Here is a 16,085-nt window from a genome sequence, read left to right as displayed (position 1 = left end):
ATAATTAGTATTGCTTCTCTTTTGCAGTGTGCAACTTTTTATCTCAACACCTGTAATATCTTTTTTTTCCTCTCCTCTCCTCCTTGCCTCTCCTCCCCTACCCTTCCCAATGTGGTGGGCTAAAAACCCAATTTATTTCTGTAGTGTAGAGGAGGGTTGCACAGGTCCCCGGAGGAAGGGTTATGCTGTTGTGTTGTCAAGGTAACACAGTGTCAGGGACATGGCCTCTCAAGCCAGTCCATAAGCCAATGTCAGTGAATTCATTAATTTAAAAATAGAAGGAGAGAAATTAAAGGAGAGGAGGAAAATTAAGAAGAGGGAGAGAGAGAGAGAAGGAATCGAGGAGACATGAAGGAGAAAATGCTAGAAGAGAGAAGATGTGAGGGCAAAAATATGGCAAGCGTCACAGACACCTTAGCGCTGATGGCATCCCGTTTGTCGAGTCGGGTTGGAAGAAACACACACAACTGTCAGTCAAGTCAGTCAAGTGGCCCCAATTGGCTGTCAGCAGTTGCCATGGTAACTGTCCCCTCATTCCTGTTATCATCCTGCTCCCCCTTGCCCATGAGCAACTGCACAGAGGTGTTTCTAGTTTGTGTGTGTGTGTGTGTGGGAGATAAGCCCCTTCTCTGGCCCCCTCAGTGAGGCTCCATCAGGCATTTCATACAATTGGAGAGTTGCCATCTTAAGACTAATTTTTGAAGTCATCCTGCCCCTGTTTTGTACTTGCACAGAGAGGGAGGATGAAGAAGAAAATGAGAGAGAGGAAGAAGCCTATTTTCCCTACCCATCTAGTATCAGATTTCACTTCCTGTTGCGGAGATTGACAGCTGTCACAGGTGATGTGTCAGAGGCATGGTCAGGATGGCAGGGGGGCTGTACTGGTGTAGTTTTTCTCCAAGGAGGCAGCATAGCTTGACAGCAATCTGAGATCAGCACTGTCATATGTGCAGATGACTTTGTGTGTCAGTGTGTGCAAGCTGGCTGTGACTTCTGCTTGTGTGGGATGATGGAAATGAGTTTTCTTTAGAACTGTGCAGCTGACAGGGAAAACGGGGTTTAAATACTTGTACTGTACATGTACTGTTAAGTGACTCTTTCATTAGTGCTAATAAAAAAATAACATTTTTATTGCTAAATGTTAATAATAAATTAAAAAGTGTATTCGTCATTTTTCAACCATAAAATGTGTGATAGTGTTTTCCATCACTTAACTTGCTTGTTAATTTGCTGTTAATCAACAAAGCATTGCATGTTGACTTTAGTTATGATTGGTGGCTACATATGTAAATTAATCATATAGATGGTGTTTTTAATTAACCCTCTGGGCACCCTTCGATTTTGGCTACGTTCAGACCCCTAGGGCCCAAATGTGTACCTCTCTTAAAAGTGCTATAACAATTAGGGATGTCCCGATCCGATCACATGATCGGAAATCGGGCCCGATTACGTGATTTCAGACTCGATCGGAATCGCACATTACCTCCCGATCAGGACTCGGATATATACTTATTAGGGCTGTCAAAGTTAACGCCGCCACGGCACACACACACACACAGGCCTGTCGCGATAAACAATAAATCAATTAATTGCACGATAACTTTAAATGGGCTCGATAAGTTTTTCGGCCGCGTTAAATTACATTTGCATGCTGGTTTGTTTTCCTCTCTTTCTCTCTCTCTCTCCCTCTCGCTGCCAAAGAGGCTGGATGACAAAAGGCGTCACTCCGGTGCGTCGTAGCGTATAAAGTGTGCAAAGTCCGGCCGTCAGATTTAATATGGCCCGCGGCTTCTGTCTTAAAATGTGTCAAACCAACAGGTAGTTCTTATTTTTTGAACTCATTGTGTGACGTTTACGTGATGTTCTGAGCAGACCACGGTCAGCTCGCTGTCTGCGTCGCCACGGTGCGTCACAGTGCTGCAGGGCTTGGACGTTACAGCAACACAGAGAGCTGTGAAGCTGCACAACACCGGTTCAACACTTCCACACAATTCACCACAAGACTAAACATGCTTATGAATACAACGTGCCATCAGAGAGAGTCCGCGTTGTACGAGTGAAGTTCTCTGCCTTCTCACTGGCGGCACTCGCTGCAGCGCCACCCAGTCTAGTCCTCTTGCCCAGTCCTCTTGTGCCATCTCTGCTATTTTATGTGTTTCTGTCTACATGGTGGCGTTTTTAAAATTCGCTGATGCGCATACACACGCACGCGTGCGCACACAAACACATGTGCGCACAGGTGAGCCCACTCCCAGCAGCAGGTAGAGTGCGTGTTGTTCGACTCTCTGTTGCTCATGACGTGCTAGTTGGTTTGACTTAACTCCATTGACTATGCTCAGATAAGCCATGGTAATAGGCCTACCACTACTCATAATAATAATATTAATATCATTAATAATAATAATATCACTAACAATAATAATAATAATAGTGTTGATAATTGGCGGCCTTTCCAGTGTTAAATGTTCTTTAGAAATTGAAGTTTATTGATCTTTAAAGGGTGTACTTGCATTATATGTCGTTATCATTATGTTAGTTGACAATATTATCGCTTATCGCAATAATTTCTCTTGGCAATTAATCGCCAATCGTTATCGTGACAGGCCTACACACACACACACACACAGGTTTTGCCACAATGAGTGCCTTTATAGAAAGTATCGGATCGGGACTCGGTATCGGCAGATACTCAAAATCAAATGACTCAGACTCAGTCATCATTTTTGTATGTTTTTGTGTTATTTTTGTCATAAAAAACATAGAATTCATAAACAGTAAAACTGAAAATATGCAAGATTTTTAAAAACTGAGGTGCCAAGTGGGTCACTTTATATGAGGAATTTACAGCCTTGACTAAGTCAATAATTGATAACAAAATTGATTTTGATGCATTATTATTATTGCAGTAATAAGCCATTATTCCAAAAACTCACACTCGGACCCCTAGGGCCCAAACGTGTACCTCTCTTAAAAGTGCTATAACAATGCCATATATAAATATTTTTTTTTCTTTTTTTTTTTATTTCTTTTCAGCAATGCCAGACCTATCCATAGATATATGGTGGGGGGGTGTTCTGGAGCCTATCCCAGATAACTTCGGGTGAGAGGCGGGGTACACCCTGCACAGGTCACCAGTCCATCGCAGGGCAACACAGACAAACAACCATTCACACTCACACTCACACCTACAGGCAGTTTAGAGTGACCAATTAACCTAACTTGTCTTTAGAATGTGGAGGAAGTCTGAGTACCCAGAGAAAACCCACGCAGGCACAGGGAGAACATGCAAATCCACACAAAATCGCCACCCCAGTCAGAATGGAACCAGGAACCTTCTTGCTGTCCTCTTGCAGTCCTCTGCGGCAGCACGGTGGTGCATCATGATGCATTTTGCAGACATGGGCCCCGCATTTGGCACAGTAGCTCCACACTGGAATGCATGTCCTCAGGAAAACAAAAGGTTAAATGTGCTCTAGAGGCTGCTGATCATCCTGACCTCAGAGCAAAATGTGACAAATAGACACCTTTGTTCATTAGTGGGAGCATCACTTGCAAGGGTGTAGTAGCATGGACGGAGGGGGCATGTCCCCACCAATAATTTAATCACCTCCTAAACAATAACAGATTCTCATTGGGTGCAGGAGGGGTTAAATTTCATTGGAATCTTAGGCCCCCACCAATGTCAAATGCAAATCTACACCCTTGTCACTTTACCATTTTTGGAACTCCAGTGAAATCTCCAGTTGCTGTCATCCATTTCCTCCGCTTGTTCTTCTTCCTCTTCCTCCTCTTCCTCCTCTTCCTCTTCCTCCTCTTGCTCTTCTTCTCCCTCTTCCTCCCCAGTGGTGCTACCAAGGTCCTCCTCTGCACAAAATTCCTATGCGGATACTTCCTGGCTGTCAGAGGATAATATGTTTTCATCAGTGGCCTTGGGGGACCTCAAAATGGCAGCAAGTGCCTCTTCAAAATTTAATCTCCTCTTCATGGTTGCTCGTGGTGGCATGACTGGCCAGATAAAACTGTACAATGTTCTTCTAGACTTCAAAGATGCACCTACAATAGGAGAACGGACCCTCTGTATGATCTATCTTTTCATCATGTGTGTGCACACACGCGTGCACACACAAAAACACAAAAATGTTTATCTCCCATTGTGTACAACTTGCGAAAGTGGGGACAATTGATTTTTGTAAATAATCATAAAAAAATATCCCTGTCCAAGTTTTGTACATTTAGCCTTTAAACTGACAGAGATATTGAGAACCAAAATACAAAAAAAGCAAAATGTACACGTTTGGGCCCTAGGATGCCCAGAGGGTTAAACAATAATTTAACAGATCATAGATTTAAATAAATATGTACCTTTCATGAATGTATCAGCTGCAGCTAGTCTGCTGAAAAACCCATTAGAAGAACATGAGAAGCTCATCTATACTGTAATAAGGCTATATAAATATTAGGAAATACTGTACCAAGAATGAATGTCATATATCTCCACATTTTGTACACGTCCATTTTGAAAAATTTCTAGTACAAATATTTGCAATAAGGGGACATATGGCTAGTTCTGGCTTGTCTGACGTGATGTTGATATAAAATGTATGATGTTCCATGGTGTACTGTGAGCCACGCCAAATAAAATGACATTAGTTCTGCAGTCATTTTTTCTGGATAAAAATGCTATCCAATTGGTGCAGGTACAGGCATAGTCACCAATACCCAACTGGGATTGGAAATTGAGACGTTTTTGGTCTTCCTGGCCTGCATGGTTTCCTCTGATTTGTCACATATGTCTCGATGTTTGATTTGTGATTACTCTTAAGCTCTGTTTTGCTGCTGCCATGGCCCCCAATAGTCCATTGTCCACTGACAGAGACAGTTTTTAAATTGCTGCTCACAGTATTAACCTGGACGTAACCTTAACTTGATATGTGCTAGTTCTTTTCCATTATAGGAATGTGAACAGGCTAATCATTTAACTGCAGTGATGTGTCTCTGTAGTTTTGCAGTATTTGCCTAAAAAAGCTATGTAAGTAATTGCTCTGTGAACTGTGATGTGTGCTTTAGCAGAAAAAATTGAATTTATTTACAGGCTGTGTTGTGCAGTGTTCTTTTGAAGGCAGTTTTCCCCCTTATTGCCTTAATTTAATCACTACATGAAAAAACGACAAATCAAGCCAATTAAAGGTAGGGTAGGAGATTTTGAAAACTCAGTGAGAGTCAGCCAGATTTTGAAAGTAAACACACGCCCCTTTCTCTCAGAGCTCACCCTGAAGCCACACCTCCCAACCAGTCTGTGACTTCAGCCATCATGCATGTACCTCTCTGGTGCGCGCAGAGCAGGAAGAGAGTGACAACCAGCCAACTATACGCGCAGGGGTGCCTCATAGGATTGGCTGATGTTTTTAGCGTTTTATAGCTACCACAGATGATTCATATTCTTCGTTTTAAAGCGAAACTGCCGAACTAATTGGTTGCTATCGGATTGTAAAGAGAAGTTACACTAATTTAACAAAAAGTGCATCAGAATGAAATCTCCTACCCTACCTCTAAAACTGACTGACTCACACAGGTTTTCAGTGAGAAGAGGAAAATACCTGAAAGAGTGTGTGCTTTGTTTGAATAAACTGTGTTAAAATGAATAAGAGCTAGTAGAAATGTCAGAGGGTGTTTTTGTGAGGAGAGATGAAGGAAGCAAAGAGGGTGCTTGTAAACTTTTTATAAGGCTTGGGAAAAATGTATTGAAGAAATCAATATTTTACAAGCAAATGAGAGGTTCTTGTCACTAACGGTAGAATAATTCTGTTGCCCTCTTTAAGCTGTTGCCTACAGATACATTGCATTGCATTTATGTGGCAAAAAAGCATAAAATCACTCATCACTAGCATAAACCTTTCTGGTACCTTTATTCCTGCAGACCTCTGTGTGACTCGGATGACAGCTTTTAGCTTTCCCCTGCCTGCCTCTGGATGAAAAGAGAGAAGGAGTGAGAGAAAAAGAGAGAGAGCGCCATGACTCATTCACATTATCCTCTGAAGTGGAAATCCTGAAAACGTGTCTTACTCACACATAAAAAAACACACACACGCACACATAAGATACACACGCGCAGGGGAAGCCCAGGAGCCCATTTGGAGTGCCACCATGTGTGATGTGCTTTGAGCAGCAGCCAGTCATAGAGATGTGGAGCCTCGAATTCTCTCTTAGAAGGGGGAAGTGTGCTTTAACTATTCTCCCTAACACACCCCCAACTAAGAGTGGGAAATTACTTCCAGGCACCATACAAATGGAGGCACAGTACTGAGGTGCTGTTAGGATTTGATAGCATAAAGATATGCATTAATCTTTTGATGTCCTGGTTTATCCACCGATGTTTTGCCTAAGTTAGTCCACAATAGGAGTCAAGTTGTATTTCTTTATATAATGGCAATTATACCTGCCTGATTATCCATCCATCAATTTTCTGCCAACAGTACAACCTGCTTTGTACTGTACATGGGATGGGAGTACTATCCCTGTCAATTGACAAGAGGTGGGGACATCCTGGGCTATTTTGTGTCAAATTATTTTATTTTTTCAAGTAGCTGTGTAAAAAGTGGGATGTTTTGTTATAATGACCAGATTGCTGCACATTATCGGCAGCGCTGCACCAGTAATGTGCAGGTAGATGCACTGAAAAGAAGATGGCCAGTGCTTTTTTAAATAATTTTCCAGGCCATGTTGCTTTGACCATCTACATGGACTGAAACCGTGCACTCTAATCATACTTGCCAACATTTAGGTTACAAAACATGAAACCCTTTCAGTTCAACAAATGAGTCAGACCATTGTCCCCATATAAGTCCCCATGTAACAGCCACAGGTGTTGGTATGTGTGGGTGACAAAAATCAGACATGAACCAGCTGTCGCTGTGTAGCAGCCAAGCTCACATCCAACTGACTGATAACTGCCATTTGTCCATAGAGATGAAATAATGTGCTTCTTTTTAGTGTTGATGAGTCTCAGGTAAATTTGATTAGTTATTTATAGGTACTTTGCCAGTACGAATAGAAAGTATCATTTTGTAGAAATTACGCACTTTGGTGGATAAGCATGGTCACACACATGGTTACTAAGTAAATAACTGCATCAGATATGTTAAAAATTGCTCTTGTAAAAACTGCTGCAAGCGACGCTGTAATTTAGAAATAAGTGAGTGAGCTGACAAGTAAAGCCGCAAACAAGCAGGAAGGGCTGATTGGATACTTCAGGTGTTTTTCTTCTGAGAGCAAACACAAGAGAGTGAGAGAGGAAAAAATGCCATAGGTGGTGTTGAGAATGTGGCGAGTTGACAGAAGAGAAAAAAAGACACAGTAAATACAGAAAGATAGAAGCAACAGAAATTGAGTTAAAGCTGCCAGCTTGCAGCTGTGACACCCTCCAGCCACCATTAGTTTTAGGGCTTTCTTTGAGAGCTCTTCACAATCCCTTGGATTTAAAGGATCATGGCGAGCAGTACCCATATTTTCATAGCCTTTCTCCAACCATGGACCTGCCACAAAAGGTTAAGTGGATAAAAAAAAGAGTCATTTAGAAATAGACTATAATTCTTACTGAGACCTGTATGTGATGATTTAACCTCACTGACAACTTAGTTATCCTTTTTATCCTCTCCAATTCCCTGCTTTCCTCTCTAGACCATTAAGCACTATCTATGACACCATCATTCATTGCATTTTTCTGAAATCAGAATTAATGATAAGCTCACTTGCGACTTTAATATGCCTTCTCCTTTCTCTTCTGGGGAAAAGTCCATCTCAGCCTAGTTTCCTGAGACAGAGGGCTGCACTTCTCTTCACTCATCATGAAACAAAGAAATGTAAAAAAGTAAAATTCCCATAAAGAAGTCTGACTCTTGATCTTTTGTGCGTGTGTGTATGTGGCAAGGGGCCGGAATTTTGTTGCTTGGTAGCATCAGACCTACTGAAGGATGACTAGGGCTGAGCTTGTCTTTATGATTTGTCTGAACTAATGCTATGCTCAATTTAATAAACCACAGTACAGTGTATGTACAATGAGAATAAACTACAAGCATTACAAGAGTGCATTTGCAGTTGGGCTGTTCGTTATTACATCTTGAAAATGACCAGCAATTCACAACTCAAGCCTTAGTAAAGCTGTGGCTTTACAGTACAGTGTAGGTTTTTATTGTTTCCAAGAGTTTCACAGCAGTACTGTAAACAGAGCGTGATGCTGACATGCCAACTCATAGCCAGCAGAGTACATAAATAGTTAATGTGTTAAAGTGCTTTCGCTGCCTACGTTTAAATGACAAAATAATGTTTTCCCTTCTCACCGAGGGACTGTGTTTCTAACCACTATTCCCCGTGTGTCTTCACAGAAACCTGCTGGACAGAGACACCTTCTCCAAATCAGACCCAAGTAAGACCCACAACCACATTTGTTTCTGGCAGAGTCTATCTATGTTTTATTTATATAACTCAACATCACCAAATCATATACAAAGTAAGAACAACATAGCATGGTGCAAAAGACAGTTTCAAATAAAATGTTAAGATATAAAAGGTGAACAACTCTGAAAATGATAGAAAATAAGGGTGAATGAATGAATGTCACGAGTCAGTCCTTACTGTATATGTTTTTTCACTAAATGTATTTGCTTGGCTTGAGGCTGCTCTAACTAATGCATAATGTCAGCTGAGAAGCTTCTCCCTATAGATTCACAGGATGGGTGGCAATTCTTCTCTGTTCTCCCCACTTAAAACTCTGTTAGAAGAGTCTTAAAACTCTGTTAGAACTAATATTTGATAAACTAATATTTGATAAATATTCTGGGAATATTCTGGGAATTTGTGGAGTGCATGTGGCAGAATCAGAGCCGAACTTGATTAGTACTTAACAAACTGGGATGTGCATTTGCCGATACTGCAACTGCTTAACTGAGGGGGAAAAAGTGACGTGGTAAGTCTTTTTCCATAACCAACAATTGGAGACTAAGGACAGCACTGTCATTAAAATGAAAAACAAAAAACAACAACCTTAAAAAGGACTTGGAAACTTGCTTCCAGGTTGTTGCTGCTCTTGTTTCTTTAGGCAAAGAGACTTTAACACAGTAATACACAGTGAACTGTGTGTTACCTTCATATGTCATCTCGGGGTGTGTGCGACTGTAGATTTCTGATATCAGGCTGACCTTTTGGTGCTCTACAATGACTCACCACACACATGCAGTCTGGAAAACACAGTGTGTCAGCACATTTACATTAGCATGGGGAAAAAAATGACTCAAGGTGACGATGATGACAGTGATGCACACAGTGATGAAGATGACAGTGATGAGGAGGAGGTAGAAGCCTTGGCTTTAACCATACATTTAGCCATGCTTTTATGCTGAGTGGCACTTGTGATTATGCTGAGTGCTGCGACTTGAGTCTAATGATATGAACCAGACTGACAGAGGGAAAAGAGCAAGGAGGTAAAGGAAGAGAGAAAAAGAGTGAATGTCCAAGTTGCTTGAAGTATAGAAATACCTTAGATATGCCACTTCATAAAAATACCTTAGAAATCTAAAGAGCAGTGATCCAGAAAGGAAAACAATGGCTTCCTGGGACAAAAATGATGGACTCAACAATTTCTAATCCATTAATAGTTTAAATCTGTCTGTTCCCCAAAATATCACCTGGCCCTGGCTGTCAGATGTGAAACTGATGCTTTATGTTTCTGTGTGTGCAGGGTGATCTATCCTGCTTATCTGAAAATAGCATCAAAGACAGCTAGAATTGAAGTACATAATGAGTGAACTCAGCTTAGTAATTTGGCTTTTAAAGCATGTTTTAGAAAATTTCATACTGGCCTGAAATGGCGTTTTTCAGCATCTGAAGACTGGAAATATCATACATATATTAGGTGCTTTCATGTTGTTTTGTTACTCTTATTCATGCATTTATGGCTTATTAGTCATATCCTAATGGGTTCATGAAATAGCATGATGTTTGAGTTTTGAGTCTGATGAAGAAATACTTGACAGCTGTTTTAACCACAATATGAAATATTTATATAAGCATGTGAAGTTAATTTTTTTTTATGTTGTGTGTGTTTTTCACAGTTTGTGTTCTTTACACACAAGGCATGGGAAACAAGGAGTGGAGAGAGGTGAGTGTGTATATTGCATTATGGAGTGTTGCAATTTTTTCCCTTTATTACACTTTAATAGCAATAAGCACTTTTTCTTTGTTTGTGCTTGTAGAAACCACCAGTAGCTTAACAACACCTTTTTTAAGAGCATGTATGCACTCAGGTGCGACTGTACTTTTATCTCCATTGTGTTTTACTGCAGTAATTATTCATGTATGTAAATGAGGGGCCAAATCTTGCAGCCCCAATCATTCTCGGTTATTCATAGTTCTTAGTGGCCCATCATCTGCATGCATTATTAACAGGCTAAGTTAAATGCCAAACCGGGACCTACCTGACCCCCATTGACTTGATACTTCAGCTGCTCTGCATTCATTACTCCAAAGCTGTACGTAATCTTTTGTAACCAGCCTCTCCCCTGATGTGTCTCCTGAGGAAAAACCTGCAGGTGAATAGGTTTTTACATGAGCCAGTGCAACTTCACAGAGTGCTTGTTAAAGCTGAGATTAGTATAACATTAAACATTAGTGAGTTGACAGGTAATATATTGAGGGCATAAAGCTGACATAGTTTTAAAAACCCTTTACTACATTCTTATTGCCTCATTTTTATCTTTGCTTTTTTGTCTAGTTTGGAAGAACAGAGGTGATTGACAACACATTAAATCCAGACTTTGTGCGGAAATTCATTTTGGACTACTTCTTTGAAGAGCGGCAGAACCTCCGATTTGATTTGTAAGTAAGGCCTGTGCGTGTGTATGTGTATGAACCTTGTAGCAACAAAATGTCTAAGACCTTTGTATTTTTATTATGTATTTTTCTTTTTGTTTCATTTCATTGGCAATTGGCCCACAATAAATGTAAGAAAAAGGGCTTAATATGATGCAAACATACACTTTGATATATTATATATGGTGTCTTTACTGGTTGTCATTGTGCGTACATGCATGAACTAGAACATGTCAGAGGATCACATGGTAGACAGACCCTATAATGAAAGCAAAACTGACGTATGCTTTTTGTGTGTGCATGGCATGCCCACATACTGTGAGTGACCACAGTGATGTTTCTCTGTGCATGTGTATGTGCCTATCAGTGCGATTCAAAGTGTAGCCATAACAACCAGAATTCGGTGGGAGGGTGGGTGTAATATAGGAACAGACAGATTTCCTTCAGGGAAATAGAAGTATTTAACCTTTCATATCTGTTTTTTCCAGCTCTGTTTTACACTTACTGCAAGTACAGAATAAAGAGTTTACTTCAAATCCACATTTTCTACCTGGTGAAGGTTAAAAATGAGGGCCCCTTTAAATGCAGAAACACACAAGGTGCATACACTTTTTATGCCAAGAAATGTAAGGACATGTGGCTTCTCTGCCTGCTCATTTGTTGAGATGACCATAAATGAATGAATGGGTGACCCTATGCTACCTGTTTCTTGAGTGGTTCTCTGAATGGAGCTGAGCATCAGAGGAACAAAACAGCACTGGCTTTTTGTTGATCTGCGAGTGAGTGTTGTTATTATCATTCAACGTGTGCATCAGTGTGGGAGAGACATGCATGTGGCTTTGTCTACCAATGTGTTTACATACGTGTGTGTGTGGCCCCAGCTTGCTGCTCCTCTCATCAACAACTGTACAGTACGTAGTCTGGCTCTGCCAGCCTGCAGAGGGTAACACAGTCTGAAATGATAGCAGATGAAAGAATTCTTCCTCCCTCAGGCCCATGAAGATGAGATCTGTGTGAAAACAAACCAGAAACGGAGCAAAGGTTTTAAAATACCACAGCATGTCTGCAGAATATGAATTACTAGATCACACTGTGTTTAATGGAACTCTGTACGTCTGTGTTCCACTCACTATTTGAGTTTAATTCTACACCCCAGCATGGTCTGTTGTTTAGTTATGATAGGGATTTTTGGCTGAAGGAAGAATAATATATTTCTCTCATATGCATTGGTAGCTTTTGTACTTACGATGCAAAAAAATTACTTTTGTGGCATTTATTTGAAGCATTGACAGTAAAAACTATGGATAGAGCTTCCGTGACGTCACCCGTTTGTTTCTGAAGAGCCGTTTTGAGGCTCGGTGGGAGGTTCCGGGACATGATAACCGCCGCCATGTTGGCAGCGTCACGTCCACCAAAACTCCAAATATGGACAAAGAGGGGGAGCACGAGTGGGGTTTAGGGGGGCGGGCGAAGCAGGAAATCCGCGCTGTGATATGGCAACCGTCTTGTCGCTCAAGCGGCAATGCCCATAATTATGTGTAATTTTAAGTCGGAATACAATAGAAACGAGTGAGTTGTAAAAAAATTCACTCCCCGTACAATTGACACTAGAAGAGAACCTATCATCTGAGACCAGAGTGGTTTTTGTACCAGGCTGTAAACATGTTTATTTCTGCTGTGAAGTCGGCCATTTTAACATGGGAGTCTATGGGAAATGACTCGCTGCTGGAGCCAGCCCCCAGTGGTTGCAGCGCGAATTACAAGTTTTGACACTTCCGCATTGGGCTTCAACTTTGAGCCCCGAAGGTTGCCCCTTGATTTGAAGATAGCACTGTCCCCCGCTGGTCTTTGTGCAGTCAGTCTCTAGAGCTGATCACCCAAAGAAGTGGTGGACACTAATGAAAAGTGCTTTTCTTTTGCATGGTAAAGACTAGGTAGGACATGGTAAAGGATAATGAATTTACACATGGCAGAGAGAGCCTGGAAGATAACTCCTTCCTTGGATGCTTTACATTTTCACCATCACCATCAATACTTGGGAGACCATTGACGAGATCTAATGTTTTACTATATTAAAAATGATGTGCTAGATTCTGTAAAATTGTCTTCTTAAACCTTAGGCCACACACTAATCAATCACCCCTTGTTCATAAATGATGGCGACATTTTTTGTTTTAAATTAGGCAAAGTGTTGGTGCTGATGATGCAATATCCTATGATTGCATTTAATCATTTTATAAATTCCGTTATGATTCGGATTAATTAAGAATCCTAATATGCACAGGATGGGCTGTACATCATCCTGAACATTCTTGTAAACTAAATTGCCCCTCATTTGGCCCCCAAAGTATTACCCAGCAAAGGGCAATCCATTTTTAGTGGTGGGTGAAATGACCTGAGCTGTGAAATGACCTGAAATTGCTGAGTGAATGGCTTGTCTGATTGCTTCCTATTCTTTGTAACTGGAGGGGGCTATTTCTAGACAAAATGTTCTCACTGCAAATATTGTATGTATGTATGAAAGGCCTGCAGCTGAAGTGTGAATAATAATCGAATAATGTGATGGCCACCCAGCTATCACACTAATGAGCAGAGATGAATATATGAAAACATACGTATTTACTTGCTAACACAATATTTCTCAGCTTTTGTTTGTTTCTTACACATGCACAAACACACATACTCACGCACACAGTCTTATCTGTGACTGCCAATTAGTCCATTTAGTGTCAGTTTAATGGAGGATGCCCATGAGCCTGAGATGCTGGGAAGCGAAACACCCAGAGCCTCTGGTGAGATCATTGCTGACAAGCTGCTTGGCCCCATTACTGATGTACTCTGTCTGTAATCCCTGTTGTGTTCCCAGCTGAGCTCCTGACACTTTCCATCACTTCCTAATGCACCTACTCTTGCTTTCCCTTTTTTTTCCTACAGGTATGATGTTGACTCCAAGAGCGCCAACCTGTCCAAACATGTGAGTTCCTTATTTATGACTCGGCTGAGGCCCTATTCAATGACATTTATTTTTTCTTACATTTTGTGTTGTGGAGTGTGTTGTAAGCGTGATTGCTTGTCCATGTCATTACCTCCCATTAGCCTCATTTCACCCACACAACAGTAATCTGGCCATTACAATGAGTGTGTTTATCTACTGTAATAGCACCTCCCCTGTGTTTCATGTAGAAATAAAAAAAAAAATGTTTCTATTGATAAATAGATTGATAAAAATTTTCTATTGATAGCAGTCATTACCCTAACAGTAATTAAAAACGATACAGTGTGATCTTTGCTGTTACCTGCCTATTGCATAATATGGATTGTATCTTCAGAGACAAATACTCCTTATTCCCTAATTGTTTATATATTTATTTTAGGAGTCTGAAAGATTATGATTAAAAAAAGGGTTAAATATTATAACTGATCACATGTCCTGAAGGTCTTTGCCTGATTGTTATCTTGTTTGCACCTACAGCTTTACAGTGATATCTGAGACATGTTTGAGCAGGTGGTTGCTGTGGTAACAGCTGACACTTACCTAAGCTGTCACTGTTACACCAATTGTTATTGGGCAAGAAAAAATAGAACAACAGCACAAGAAAAACAGTGGTTATGAGATTTACACAGCCATCTTTCCCCTTGTTTGGAAATATTCATTTAAAACATGAATCTGTGTAATAGGCAGGGTGCAATTGTGTCTCACACGTGGTTTTGGGCCAATTGTGTAAAAGAAATGTATGTATATCTATGTGTGTGTGAGGGGGGAAAAAACACTTCAGGTTAGACTTCTCTGATTTTTGTGTCTCTTTTTGTGTCTCTGCCTTTGAGCTGAGCCTCAGACAGTCCAAAGTGACACACTCTAGCACTCACTTCTTATCATTGCTTGAACTTTACTGTGCAGCCCAACCAGTCTGCCCACATAACACATGATATAGACACACAGTCATGTGACTTTCTGGTGTTGTTAGAAACTGGAAAGGCAATGGCATCACTGGGTAGGACAAAGAGATGAGGAGATCTTATTTATTTTATTTCTTAGGACTGTTGCTTATGACTCTGATATGAGTATGTGGTTCTCTTAAAATATTGTACAGAATTCTTCCTTCTTTGTTCATTTTGTCCCTGTTCTTGATAAACAGCCGTGTGGTTTTCTTATAATGGCTGTAAATGGCAACCACTGGATTTTACCCTCATTTAAGTCCAATCATGTCCTAAAAGGGATGGAGAATCACAGGAGTATGTGTTTATTTAGCCATTTAACTTAACAACAAACACCTGTACGGTTTAGTTATTTGGCATCAAGCTTGCAGTGCGGAAGGAATGACACATTGATTTTGTTGCAGCATTATAGCAGCTGTGGAAACTTTTCCTCACGGCACTGTGTCCAGAAAAAAAGATCTGTCAAAGAAAAGCCAAGGCTTCTTACAGAAGCACCTGTAGTTGAAGTCGCCCCAGTTTCTAGTTTCTAGAGTTGCACCTTAAAAATAGTGAATGAAGGACATCAAATACACTGCTGAGACTTATTCGGCAACACCTGTATGAAACTAAGTGAAGATAAATTGAGCACTACAGTGAGAACCACTTTCTCAAAAGCAAGACCTCGTGCTGTGTCCCTTCAGGACATTTTGTATGTCACTTTGATGTCTTTCTGGATGCTATACCATTCCCGTTTTGCTCTGCTTCTTGTCGTTCCCTCTCAGTATGGCATTCTGTCACCTGTTTATTCTATTTCTTTGCTGTACCCTTGTTCTCTCACTTTTCTCTCATCTCTCATTTCCCTCCTGTGCACTGCCTCTGCTCCCCCTTGCCTCACTTGTTTGAAATCAATAATCTCATACTAGAAGAGACACGCATTGGCTCGGAGGCAGCAAACTATCTCAGTGGCCTTGGTGCTGGTCTCAGGGGGAAAAGCCAACCCATTAGATGGTGTTTTAACGTGGGGGCTGTGGGCTGCTGGCACACCTGGGAAGTTAGTGAGAACAAGTGGGGAATATAGAGGAAAATGCAGAGAAGGTGAAGAGGCACTAAAACACACACTAATTTTAAATGGAGATATGTAGATAAACAGGAAGCCCAGCTGATCCTATGATTTATGTTTTAAATTTAAATTAAAAAACATGAACAACATCTGGATTTCAAAAATGATTATTTGTCTAAATGTGATCATAATTTGACCAAAAGGTTGCTACACTAACCTCCAGTTGATTGTAGCAATATTCAGTGCT

General features: G+C 40.7%; 1 protein-coding gene across 3 annotated transcripts in view; it reads left to right on the top strand.

Moving 5' to 3' along the window:
* LOC114432536 (copine-8) overlaps positions 1 to 16,085 on the top strand; it is an 89,325-nt gene that overhangs the window by 21,656 nt on the left and 51,584 nt on the right. For all 3 annotated transcript variants that reach the window (XR_003670285.1, XM_028400599.1, XM_028400601.1), the window contains exons 2-5: positions 8,382 to 8,422; positions 10,107 to 10,153; positions 10,766 to 10,869; positions 13,798 to 13,837. Coding sequence is in view for 2 of the 3 variants with exons in the window: in XM_028400599.1 (XP_028256400.1) it covers positions 8,382 to 8,422; positions 10,107 to 10,153; positions 10,766 to 10,869; positions 13,798 to 13,837 (232 nt within the window). In the remaining variant the exon portion in view is untranslated. The remainder of the gene's footprint in view (positions 1 to 8,381; positions 8,423 to 10,106; positions 10,154 to 10,765; positions 10,870 to 13,797; positions 13,838 to 16,085) is intronic.

Source organism: Parambassis ranga, chromosome 2, assembly GCF_900634625.1.
Source record: "Parambassis ranga chromosome 2, fParRan2.1, whole genome shotgun sequence".
In the NCBI taxonomy this organism is placed as follows: Eukaryota; Metazoa; Chordata; class Actinopteri; family Ambassidae; genus Parambassis; species Parambassis ranga.
The sequence above is the reverse complement of the archived record's forward strand: the minus strand, read 5'-3'. Positions and strand labels throughout refer to the sequence as shown.